We start from the raw sequence: 12,971 nt of genomic DNA, 5'->3' as shown, positions 1-12,971 counted from the left end.
CCTTGTCACCTGGGCATCAAGTGACCATGCTAGATCTTCAGGTACCTAGCCATGAGGGCACCCATGGAAGACCAGCCAGGCCAAGTGGAGAATCCACAAAAGTATTCAGCAAATCCTTAGATTCCATATGTCTCTGGGAGAAGGCCATCTTAATAGGCAAATCCTACTCCTATGGGGGCAGTTGGGGGGCGGGGAGAGAACTTGTCACCAATAACCCCAGTTAGGGTTGCCAGACCTTCCAGGGCTGACCTGAAGTCTTGGGGCTTGCCTGGCCCCCTCCAGGTGGCAGGAGGAGGGCTTGAATCTCCGGGGGGGGGGGGTGAGGGGCCCCTTAATGTAATACAATTTATTAAATAGGAAGACAATGTGTGCAGCTTGCAGGCATCAGCCCAGCAGTAGCCAGCCGCAAATTATTGGATTGACTCTCAGGGCACGGGGTCTGCCTTCCTTCCTTTGTTCTTCCCCTGTCACATTAACCCCCATCTCTACACATATTGCACAGACTTTCCAGGGCCCACTCCCTATGAAGAGCCAGTGCGGTGTAGTGGTTAAGAGTGGTAGTCTCGTAATCTGGTGAACCGGGTTCGATTCCCTGCTCCTCCACATGCAGCTGCTGGGTGACCTTGGGCCAGTCACACTTCTCTGAAGTCTCTCAGCCCCACTCACCTCACAGAGTGATTGTTGTGGGAGAGGAAGGGAAATGAGAATGTTAGCCGCTTTGAGACTCCTTAGGGTAGTGATAAAGCGGGATATCAAATCCAAACTCCTCTTCTTCTATGACATCATCAGGGGGTCTCAGGTTTGGGCCCTGAAATCTTAGGGTCTGGGATGCTTGCTGACCCAGTCCAAATGCAGCCTGCCACTCTTCTGATCCGATTCACCCCTCCTTCCACTGCTGCGTTACTGTACTGTATTTAGTTTGGCTGTCGTTTATGGGACACCTGGTGAGTGTTAAGAGGAGTTCCCCAGTTTTACCCAGCAGAGGGCACTGCTGCATTCAGGAACAGAGAAAAGTGCAAAAGCAAGCGATGGATTGCATCCCATGAAAGGGTTGGTTGTATCAAGGGCTTCACAAGAGACCTGCCATCCTGTCTCACAAATAGCACACAGTGCAGCAGCTCTATGAGAAGACCAAGGCAGCACTAGAAGTGGTTGCAGGCCAAGCACCGGCCCTGGCAATGCAGGCAACATATTATTTATCACGGGACCTGCTCTGTCACAAGGGCCAGAGCTTCAACATCTGTGACATGGACTCCTTGGATCTGAATTGCTAACTGAACCTCAGAGAGCCAAAGAATCCCGAGAAACATAGTTTAGTGCAAGAGCAAGGAATTGTTTTGCCAAATTCTTCTCCTTCTCTGTGGTTCTACTAACTGATTGCCAGCAATTTTTCCCCTCCCTTGGAAATAAATATTTGGAATGGGATTTCCAAAGCACACCCGCCTCATTCAGAACAAGGCCTGGCCAAAGACGTTTTGCTGCCTGAGGTGAAGGAAGAGATGGCAGCCCTCACTCCATCCCACCTACCAAAACTATTTGGCCTCCACAATGGCTGCAAGACGGTGCCCTCTCCCCCAAGTGTGACATTAAGCTGCTGGCCAGACAACACATTTTCTCAGACTTTGGCAGTGTTTGCCACCCCCAGCTTCTGCCTCACTCTTCCTAATGACAGAGGTGGCCCTCAAAGGATAAAAGACAGACATGCTCTGAACAATATACATGAGTATAATAGAATATAGAAAACTGCTTTATGCTGAGCCAGATTATTAGTCCATCTAGCCCAATATTGTCTACACAGACTGGCAGCAGCTCTCTAGGGTTTGGGCAGGGGACATCGCCACTGGGGATTGAAGCTGGGACCATCTGAATACAGCTGCTTTACCACTGAGCTATGGCTTTTCCTGTCTACTTTCAATGCTCAGTTGAGGTAGAGCTCTTTCTGATGACGGACATTGGTCCTGATAATAATAATGTCCTGTGCTCCCTATTTTGTGGCCCTTAGCTGCCGGTAGAAGCCATTCACATTATATTTGTCCAGCAGGACAGATTGAAGTGTCCACTGCAAGCAGCAGGTGTGGAGCAGAGCTGTGTGTGTATTGCGCCTTGTTCTGCCCCCTCTGAGCTGGTGTGCTGTGCTCAGGTATGGCAGAGATGCTCCCCACTGCTTGTCTTGGACATTCAGCTGCAGTCTTGCTGACTTGGGTACAGAGAATGGGTGCCAAGGCATTGTGGCACCTGGGGCGAACCACAAAATGGTGCCCCCCTTCCTGCCAGGGAAGAGGGGATGAACGAAGATCTACATCAGTAACAAGGGGGTGGCGGGTGGCGGTAGAGATCTACATCAGAATCTGCTAACCTGTAGATCCTGCCACCTGAGGCACTCCCCTCACCTTGTCCTTTGCCCCAGGAAGCAAAATATCTTTGGCCCAGCCCTGTAGCTAGGTTTTTCTTTTAAGAGGCAAATCCAGAACAATAGTATATTACCTATTTTAGGTTTTAATATTATTCTTTGTGGCCAATATGATGCCATATCTCTACAACAAATTGATTTTCCTTTCAGGAATTTTGTGACCTGTGATGTCAAAGGCCATGTGAAATTCTATGATGGAGACCTGCAGCTTCTTCACTGGTACAGCCAGTTTAAACTGGGACGCATCCGATCCATATCCTTCTCCAAGAAACCTATGTGTCCTGAGGACACCACCAAATTCCCCACTTCTTGCACTTTAACAGGGCTTCCCTTTGTTGTCAGGTGAGAACTGAAGAGAATCAGGTTTGGTCCCACCCTGCAGGGCTATTTTCTACTCGTGGTGATGTTGTCCCAAAAGCTGCCACCACTTAAGGCCGTCTGTGCAGCTTCGCATTCATTTTCTGTGTATATATCGGTCACAAAGAGGTAAGTTATATAACGAACCGTATGGAAAAACTGAGCTCAATGGTAGGCATCCAGTAAATATCATATTCACTGTCTCAGCATGTTACTCTGGAGCAGGCATAGGCAAAGTCGGCCCTCCAGATGTTTTGGGACTACAATTCCCATCATCCCTGACCACTGGTCCTGCTAGCTAGGGATCATGGGAGTTGTAGGCCAAAAACATCTGGAGGGCCGAGTTTGCTTATGCCTGCTCTGGAGTATGAATCAAAATTCTTTTTCTTTTTCACGATGCAGGAATTTTATTATTTCCACGGCGGATGCGTTGGTGATCCACGTCAAGACGGAAGGGACAAAGGTCAGCAAATGCCTAGAGGAGCCCAAGGAGGCCGTCCATGCTGTCAGCTGCCACCCGAGCAAACCTCTCATGGCCAAGGGGAGTTTCTGCGGGCTCCTGAAAGTGTGGAACTACAAGATCAATAAATACCTCATTAGCCGAATCTTTAAGGGTGATAGCATCCAGAGCCTCTGCTATGACTCCAGTGGTATGGACCCATGCTCCTTCCTTTGCAAAAGGCAGACCTGTAGCTACAGGGGTTGGGGGCAGTCTAGCCAGGCTTTTTTCCCCGTGTGAAGCCTCCAAAGGGGTGCCATTGAGGCTCCAAGCCTGTGTTTGTGCATGCAAATGCCTGGGTGTGGGTGTGCCAAACTGGGTCTTTAACCTGCGTGAAATAAAGCCTAGTTTCGCCCCTGCAAAAGGAAGTCTGGAGAGGGGGGAGATTTTTGGCAGGTTGGGGGTGCAGGGTTCATTTCTTTTGAAGGGAAGGGAGAGTTTGAGTCTTGATGCCTTTGCAATAATTCTTTACACGCATACAGCTTAAGCAATGCTAGTTCTGTCATAATGGATCCTCAAAATCAGATTGACTCTTTCTGAGGAAAATTCCAAGGAAGAGGCCCCATTGCTGGCCATGAACAGTGGTTTTGGATTTGCTCTTATTGCTTCCACACCAGCAGGGGTTCTTTTTGGAATTGTAATCCTTTTAAATCACATTTTAAAAGAAACATCATTTCCAGCTAGCTGCTTTCTAGCATTCTTTGTGTTGCCCTCCCATAATTTTTCAAACCTGATTTGCAGGTATTGACCAATAATAATAATAATAATAATAATAATAATAATAATAATAATAAATGAAATAAAAATAAGTGCACTTGCAATGCCAAACTACTGAGCTTTCGGGAGCTACTGTGCCTTTAATCAGACGCTTCTTCCTTGTGGAGTCTCCTGCTATAGGCTTCCTGTTCAGCATAGCTGAGGAATTGCCCTTTGAGTTATCTGTTCCCTGTGGAGGGATGAAGAGTTGGTTCATTGGTGATGGCTCTATCTCTTGAACAGAATACAAATAAGAGTCAGAAGTCACAAGCGGGCAGTTTTTAATTAAAATTGCTGGACAGCAATAATGTCTAAGATAGCCCTACGGAAAGATCTTGTCCATGCCAATATAGCATTATATTAGTTGCCACAAGGAACCAACATTTTAATTCTTTCCCCCCCAGTTGTGAGGAACCACCCTCTTACCAGTAGAAAAAGATGTTGCCTTATACCAGCCATCGCTGACTTGGTTCCCTCCAGAGGTTTTGTGCTGCAGCTCCCGTCATCTTAACCAGCACAGAGCTGATGACGGTGGTTGTCCAAAACATCTGGAGTAAGCCAGGCTGGGGTTGGCTGCCTTAGATCATCCAATCTTGCTGGGATGAGAAGTTTGCGGAACAACTATTTCTCCCATGCACTTTTTAGGTTCATTATTGGCAGCCGGATTCATTGATGGAAGTGTTTACATTTTGGATTCTATATCTTTGGAAAACGACTGTCCAGAGCCTTTCCGATATTCCAGCACTCCCATCACCGTGATGAGCTTCTCTCCTGACTCCCAGTATCTTGCGACTGCTGTGAGTATTCCTTCCCCTTGTCGTGTGAGTCATGTAGCGCTTTACTCCTACAGAAGCATTTCTTGTATCTCCCCACAAGACAGAAGCAGTCTGAGGGAAAATGGAATCAATGTTTTACTGCAAATACAATTTGGCCCTTTCCCCGAGAAGTTCAGAGCAGCGTCCGTGGCTCTCTCACCCTGCCCCCTTGCCCCCATTTTATATTCGTAACAACCTTGCAACAGGCAGATAGTGACTGCAATGAGCTTTCATGGCCAAGAAGGGCTGTGAAGCCAGATCTCTCCATGCTGGAAGCCCAGGGGCAAAGCACCAGCCTTGCCTGCCGTTGCCACAGGTCCTGGGTTCAAACCCCGATGGCATCTCCAGATAGGGCTGGGAGGGACCTCTGTCTGAAGTGCCGCTGCCAGTCCATGTAGGCAGTACTGAGCTACACGGAGCAGTGATGTGACTCAGTATAGGGCAGCTATCAAAATCCAATGCTCTAAACCATGGGTAGGCAAACTAAGGCATGGGGGCCGGATCTGGCCCAATCGCCTTCTAAATCCAGCCCGTGGACAGTCTGGGAATCAGTGTGTTTTTACATGAGTAGAATGTGTGCTTTTATTTAAAATGCATCTCTGGGTTATTTGTGGGGCATAGGAATTTGTTCATTCCTCCCCCCCCCAAAAAAAATATAGTCCAGCCCCCCACATGGTCTGAGGGACAGTGGACTGGCCCCCTGCTGAAAAAGTTTGCTGACCCTTGCTGTAAACAGCTGTGCTGCTGTGGCAAAGGAAAAACGAAAGGAAGCGATTCATTGATACAAAGTGGGGTTTTTCTTTAATTGTATTTCAGGATGAAAACATTTCATTGAACCTTTACAAACAAACCATGGTTGAGGGTAAGAAAGTCTGGGACCGCTTGGCAGCCTTGCACTCCCATTACAAGCCCATTCGCACGATTCTCTTTGGGGTTCACTTGGACAGTGATGAGCCTTGGCTCTTAACTCTTGGCGAAGATCGACTCTTGGTAGGTGCTGTGAGCAGGACACAGTTTCTGGTCATGCTGCATAGTTGCATAGAGATGTGTCAGCCTGGAGAGGTTTCAGAGCGGAGCCATTGGAGGCTGGGAACCAGGGACTTGGGAGGTCAAGCCAGCGGTGCAAGTCAGGTTGCCCAACGGCCAAGACTGGCCTCCACTCTTCAGCTTCAGCTCTGTGGAGGTTCAGCAAGGGTAGAATACCAAGCTCATTCCACCACACATTCGGTTGAATGCATCAGCATTTCTCCTAATGCACACATTTTAGTACAGCAGCACCTCGGGTTACAGGCGCTTCAGGTTACATACGCTTGAGGTTACAGGCTCCGCTAACCCAGAAATAGTACCTCGGGTTAAGAACTTTGCTTCAGGATGAGAACAGAAATCGTGCTCCGGCGGCATGGCAGCAGCAAGAGGCCCCATTAGCTAAATTGGTGCTTCAGGTTAAGAACAGTTTCAGGTTAAAAACGGACCTCTGGAACAAATTAAGTACTTACCCGAGGTATCACTGTATGTATTTTTCGTAATACATACCTTTCTGCAAAGCATCATTTCCTGTCAGGATCCTGCAAGCCAGCAGTAAACCACACCATGCAAGTTGGGAGTTAACTTTTTATTAGCAGAAACAGGATCTGCGCAGGACTGTCAGGCCTAATGAGCACAGCAGCGTATCTCTGGTAGCTCTTGCCCCCATGAAGCAATTGCTGAGACTAAAGGTCCCTGCCTCCCTGTAGCTGCCGTAGTTTCTTCCTCTCGTGGGCTTTTCCCCAAGCAATCGGAGACTGGACTCAACTATACAGCCGCAAATAAAACCTTTTAAGTGTGTTTTAAGTGCAATATACAATGTGATACTAGATGACGATGGTGAGCCTTATGGAAAACTCAATATACTTTTTTTAAAAAAGCATTTTCAGAACGTTTTTTATATGTGTGTAGATTCCATCACTGTGTCTGTGTGTCGCCAATCTCTCATCTCTCCTTTTCATGCCTCTTCTGGTTCTGGGAGACAAAGTGAGAGGGGAGCTTGTTGCAGCAGGAGGGGAAGATACTGTGACTCTTCACCAGCCCAACTCATCTCTGCCTCATGGCCTCCCTCCTCCCCTGCTTCAGCTTCTACCTCTGATTCTGGACTTATCTCTGCCACAGACTCTCCCAGCTCACTAAGCCCAGTTACAGTACCTCCTCAGTTTTTGACACCACCTCCTCCCAGTCTTCTCCCTCTGACCACCCATCGTTGTCCCACCACCAGTCCCCAGGCTCTGAGCCATCTTTTCTTGGAGATTCCCTTGAGGGTTCCCCAGTTCGCTCCTCCCACCATTCCTCTTTGTCCAACAAATCCATGACATTTCCCTCCTAAGGATGCATCATGGTTTGTTAGTTTCACTAATCTGTGCATTTTTTGCATGCTTTACTTTGGCGCGTGCATTTCTATACACATTACTTGGCTGGAGAACTGCATTATGAAATCCAGAAAAGTGCAAATTTTGAAGGAGGGTTCTGTTGCAGTTTAAAAAAATGTAAATTTGCTAGATTCACCTTTAAACGTTAACTGGATCGAATTTCTCTCACGTCCCTAGTTCAAACACAGTTCCTCCACACCCCTAGTAGAGTCACTTTCACACATTCAGCTTCAGGGAAACCAAGTAATGGACACAGATGTTTGGACACACACACATCCCATCACTGGGTCTCTGTTACCTTGTTTCCAGGTGGAATATGACCTGGAGAAGAGTGTCAAGGATGAGCTGGTTGTCATCCGAAGGGACCGCATCGAACAACATGCCGTCCCCAGGTGCATCACCTGGTATCCACCTCTCACCACAGAATATTTTTTCCTCACTGCCAACGATCAGTACAAAATGAAAATGTATAATGTAACCACAAGATTGTGCAGGTAACCTGGTAAATCTCTGGTTTATTTATTCCGTGTCTCCTGCAATTATCCCACTCCTATTTCCCTATAAGTGCTGTATTTGTGTGTCTTTCCAAGTGCAACTCCAGACAACCAGGGTCCAGCACCATCTCGCCACCTGCACTCCCACCAACGCACTGTTTCACAAAGCCGATTGAGCTCTGTGCGGCAATGGCCCCACCTCAGCTGCAGTGTCAGCCCTGCCACCTGCTCCGTTGCAGTCTTCTTGAGCTTGACCTCCTCCCTCTCCTGAGCTACAATATCTTATCTCTGGTCCATCTGACCTTTCATAGCTGCTTCTGAAACACAACCCTTTCCTTCCTGGTCACACAACTTGCTGACGACTAGCTTCCCTGTGGACCCTGGTACCTTATCCCCTAGACAAAGTCTGAAGAACCTGAGGTCTGTCAGATGTTGTTGTACTCCAGCTCCCATCATCCCTGACCACAGGTTCCTTTCGCAGTGCTGAAACTCCTTCCTCCATTAGGAGGTCTATGGGAAGATACTGTAACTAGGACTGTAAGCTTTAATTTGTAGATTAATCAACTGACATTTCAGTTGATTAATAAGTAGGAGCCCATTATCATTAGGAAGGAAAGTTCAGAGCATGTGTTTGCTTTTTTATGGAGGCACTTTAGTGCAAGGAATGAAAAGCAGGATACGAGGCTTTGCTTACCCTTTTATTCTGACATGGAGTGGTAGCTTATATTTATTAAGTTATGAGTTAATTTGACGTATCTCCAAAAACAATGCATTCTATACCCGGATATGCATATATTTATGTATATTTAATAGACTGGGTAGCGCAGGGGTTACTCGAGAGAAACTAGTCTGTGGGGAGTGAAGGGGTGGCAATGATTTATTAGATGCCCACGACAGGATTTTAATATACCTGGGGCAATGGCAAATATATGTTTTTGTGGGGGCGGAGAGAAGGTGGAATGCCTGCTATCCTTCACTATCCATAGCTGTGATCCTTGGATTAATTTGTTAAAGGTCAGGTGCTCAAGAGCTCCTGTTGTTGCTTTGTTTATTTTAGGAAGACTGTTGTGGGACCAGCCTATGGCTCCCCCCTGGAGAAGATTCTGGTGCTTCCACTCGCAGAGGGACATGATCCTCAGAGACGGTACTTGGCCTACATTACAAAAGACAAGGCAGGTGAACCAGCCCCATCCTGAGTCCCTTCGAGGCCTGGAATAGGCTCCCAGTTCGCCTCTGCCCTCCTCAAACATTAGGGAGGTTTGCAACCGACATTGGTGATGGGTCAGGAACAGCCGTAGGGTGTTGAGCACATTATTGTACACAATCCCAGGCACAGTTGTACAGAACAACCACAAAAAGTGCTATAAGGAACATTGCCGTGATCTTTTGTCTTTATCGTAAACTACTTCTTTTTGTCCATATATTGTTGTCAAAGTCATATGCTTTGAGGCCCATTGTTGTGACATCCCAGGTTCTCCCAACCCAGTCTGCTCCTTTTTCAAAGCCAGTATGGCAGGGAATACCCAAGTCTGCTGGCTTTTGTTGGCCTGTTGCACAACTCCAACTGTCCCCTCTGTTCCTGAACTGCTGGCAGATGGCCAAAGAGATGTGGCAATCTTCGGCTGCCCTTGGTAGGCCTCTAAATTCCACAAAGAGGTCTTCTCGCTCAACTTACCTGCTATGGTGAGAATACCAGTGGAGAATTCCTTGGCCTTAACACCAAGAATGGGAGAATCCCTGGCCTTCCATACATAGAACTGAATTCTAGAATTGTAGAGTTGGAAGGAACCCTGAGGAACATCTAGTCCAACCCCCTACATTGCAGGAATATGCGACTGTCCCATACGGGGATCGAACTTGCAACCTTGGCATTCTCAGCACCATGCTCTAACCAACTGAGCTAATTCTCCATGTTGGACTCCAACTCCCATCAGCCTCAGCCAGCCCAGCCAGTGGCCAAGGGTGATGGGAGCTGTAGTCTGGCATCATCTGGTGGGCTCCCCATGGTGTACACTCTAGGCTGTGGAGTGGGGAGGCGGACTAGGTGAGTCTTTGGGGAGAGTCACATCAGGTTTTCTGGATTCTTCCCTAGGTCGGCCTGCAGATACTGCCCATAGACGGGAACCCGCACAAGTCCTCGGCTTTCATTTGCCACCCTTCAGGCGTCACCAACTTGGAGTGCTCCTATGACGGGTGCCACCTCTTCACGACGGGGGGTAACGACTTAACTGTGATGAAGTGGGACATTAATTTAGTGTAAGTCGCAGCAGAGCTTTCACTTCCCCTGATCAATGCTGGGATGGCCAGCAAGGTTGACTTGCAGAGCAAACCACTGAGGGGATGGGAGGAGGGAAGCAATTCAGTCTGATTTACATTTAAAGGGGGACTTAACTAATTCACACTTATCGAAGCACAACCATCCATAGAAATTTTCACTTCTCCAAATTTTGCAGTGCAGTTCTACAGCCAAGTAATGTGCACAAAAATGTAAACACAAGGGGAAAGTGTGCATTCAAATACATCTCTTAATTAAAATACATATATTAATTTCAGTTAGAGGGAAGTGCTTAGCGTAAGTGTGTTTATTAGAAGAAATCCACAAGAAATGCTGATGAGGACTTAAAAAATTATTTTAATGCAAACTGATGTGGAAATGTGGAGAACTGAACTTATATTTGAAAAATGAGAAACTGGGAGAAATTGAAATGAAATTGAATTGCCCCCCACCTGAGAGTGTTCTTGAGTGTGGGTAAAAGGCATTATCCCAAACTGGCTGGGATGCAGGGCTGGCCCTATTTACTTATTTGTTTGTTTGTTTGTTTGTTAAATGTATATACTGCCCTTCATCATAAGATCTCCTCAGGGTAGTTCACAGAATAAAATACAAGATAAAAACACAGGTAAATAATTAAAACTAAACAACAAAACAATAACCCTACCATTAGGCAAAGTGAGGTGGCTGCCTCAGGCCATGGGGGCAGCCCCCTTGCTGTTTCCTTCCTGAGCCTCTACTCCTGTACTCGCCTGCTGGAGGACAAAGCTGTGTATGGCCTGTCCTGCCCCCACATCATGAACCTGCTGTCCTTCAGCACAGGGGACACCCTCCCGTTGCCAGAACTGAAGTCGGATTCCCTTGACAGTCCAGTCGCCACTTAAATGGATCTCAAGTAGCAGGGCTAGGAAGGATGCTTATCCGGCTGAGATTTTGGAGAGTTGCTATTAGAGAACATGGGCCCCAGCGGCATAGCAAGACCCTTTTGGGGGCACCGCTGGGCCTGCAGGGGGCCCAGGTTGCCACATCCCTCCCAGGCACCTTCCTGCTGGAGGGCACCCAGGAGGGACATGGCAGCTTGGGCCCAGTGCTGCCCAGGACGACCCACCCCTTGCGCATCCCCTAGCTACGGATAGGTGGTAGCTGAAAGCACTGCAGGAATCGTAGGATATTTTCAGCAGGTTGTGTGTGCTATGCCCAGGCATTCTGGCGTGTGTTTTTTGTAGGGGATGTTCAAATGCTTGTCACTTGGTGTGGGAGTGGGGTAAAAATGCTCCCCAGGACACTCCTGGCAGTCAGCTGTGGGGCCACTGCTGTCGGGTAGAGGTGGGGAACTTGTGGCTCCCAATAGGTGGTTGGATTCCAACTCCCATCAGCCCACGGTCAACATGGCCAGTCGCCAGGGGTCATGGGAACTGAAGTCCTGCAACATCTGAAGGGCCACAGGTTCCCTCTCTGCCCCCTGCTTTAGGGCATCTGGCTAACTAGCATCAGAGCAAGCAGGAAAAAAACACAATTGCAGTGGGACAGCTGTACTAGTAATATTTTCTCCATGCAGGTGCATACATGCACATTCTTTGTCTATGTGACTTAATCGGTTGGAGGTCCAGCCTGAGCAAGATTTAAACGAAGGCACTAGAATATAAATGATCCTTCTTTGTAATTGTTGGCTTGAGTCCAGGCAGTTTTGAACGGCTTTGTAGTTTGTTTATGGAGGAAGGAGCTTTATGAGCTAATTAGTGGTTTACTGCTGCCTTTGGCATCTTCTGTGTGTCTGCAATATTTAATGTCCAAGTTTAACTTAATTATATAGAGAAGCATCAAGCGTTTTGATCGCAGAAGGCACAGCCACATCCAGGGTGCAGGCGCATGGATCAAAATTTATGCTGCTCTTTGAGGTTGAAGCAAGAGGAAATATTGGAAATCACTCTGTGCATGCATGACACCAAGCCGTGGTTTGTTATAACTATACAGTGGTACCTCAGGTTACATACGCTTCAGGTTACAGACTCCGCTAACCCAGAAATAGTGCTTCAGGTTAAGAACTTTGATTCAGGATGAGAACAGAAATCGTGCTCCAGCAGCGTGGCAGCAGCAGGAGGCCCCATTAGCTAAAGTGATGCTTCAGGTTAAGAACAGTTTCAGGTTAAGTACGGACCTCCGGAATGAATTAAGTACTTAACCCGAGGTACCACTGTAGTTTGTTCAACAAGCCACAGACCTTCACACAGGTGGGCAAAGGTTTTCCAGCTTGGCAAATATCTGGGATGGGGCACTAACCAAACCATGGTTAAGCATGGCTGTTAGTTAAGCGTGAGCAGGACTGGAACAACAACAACATATTGATAAGGAGAATAAATTTACAATAAAGCAGGGCAAAATACCATTGCAATTACGAAGTGTAGAATTTCAGCAAGGCTTGCAAACAACCACACAAAAATAATTTGTAAGCCTTGCTGCAATTTACACTTTGTAATTGCAATGATTTTTTTTGTCTAACTTGAGCTAATGCTGAGACCATGTGCTGATTTATTGAATAAAGCTTTTGGGTTTCCTGAAGCGAAGAGTGAGAGCCAGGACAAGTGGGTTCAGGCTGACCAGAATATGCCTCCTTGAACTCTGGTCATGCTCTCACTTGTCTGGATGCAGGGTAGAGAGGGACGTGTGTTTGTGTAGGAACCAGACTACTGTACTAAGGTAAAACCCACATTTACTGCTTCACCCTCTTCTGCATCTGGCCCACTGGAGGTTGTTCAGAAGGGGATGTGGCCCTTGGACTGGAAAACCTCTTCCGTCCCTGCTATATTCAATCATGCTGGGATATGCAAGGATTTTAGTTGCACAGAACTCCTCATCAGGTGTGTGTGGGGGTGGTGGTGGTGGTGGTGAAGCACTCTTCAAGCAGCCCAGGCTCCACCCTGGTTCAGTTAACACCTTTTCATTAGTTTTGTGTCTCCAGTGTGATGCTC

At 47.4% G+C, this 12,971-nt stretch overlaps 1 protein-coding gene across 3 annotated transcripts in view; it reads left to right on the top strand.

Moving 5' to 3' along the window:
- Window positions 1–12,971, top strand: part of CFAP251 (cilia and flagella associated protein 251) — a 39,580-nt gene that overhangs the window by 18,948 nt on the left and 7,661 nt on the right. For all 3 annotated transcript variants that reach the window (XM_079956465.1, XM_079956464.1, XM_079956466.1), the window contains 7 exons: window positions 2,561–2,752; window positions 3,170–3,417; window positions 4,668–4,819; window positions 5,654–5,827; window positions 7,546–7,730; window positions 8,788–8,902; window positions 9,823–9,986. In XM_079956465.1, the coding sequence (XP_079812591.1) occupies window positions 2,561–2,752; window positions 3,170–3,417; window positions 4,668–4,819; window positions 5,654–5,827; window positions 7,546–7,730; window positions 8,788–8,902; window positions 9,823–9,986 (1,230 nt within the window). The remainder of the gene's footprint in view (window positions 1–2,560; window positions 2,753–3,169; window positions 3,418–4,667; window positions 4,820–5,653; window positions 5,828–7,545; window positions 7,731–8,787; window positions 8,903–9,822; window positions 9,987–12,971) is intronic.

Source organism: Podarcis cretensis (genome assembly GCF_951804945.1).
Source record: "Podarcis cretensis genome assembly, chromosome: 16".
NCBI lineage: Eukaryota > Metazoa > Chordata > Lepidosauria > Squamata > Lacertidae > Podarcis > Podarcis cretensis.
The sequence above is the reverse complement of the archived record's forward strand: the minus strand, read 5'-3'. Positions and strand labels throughout refer to the sequence as shown.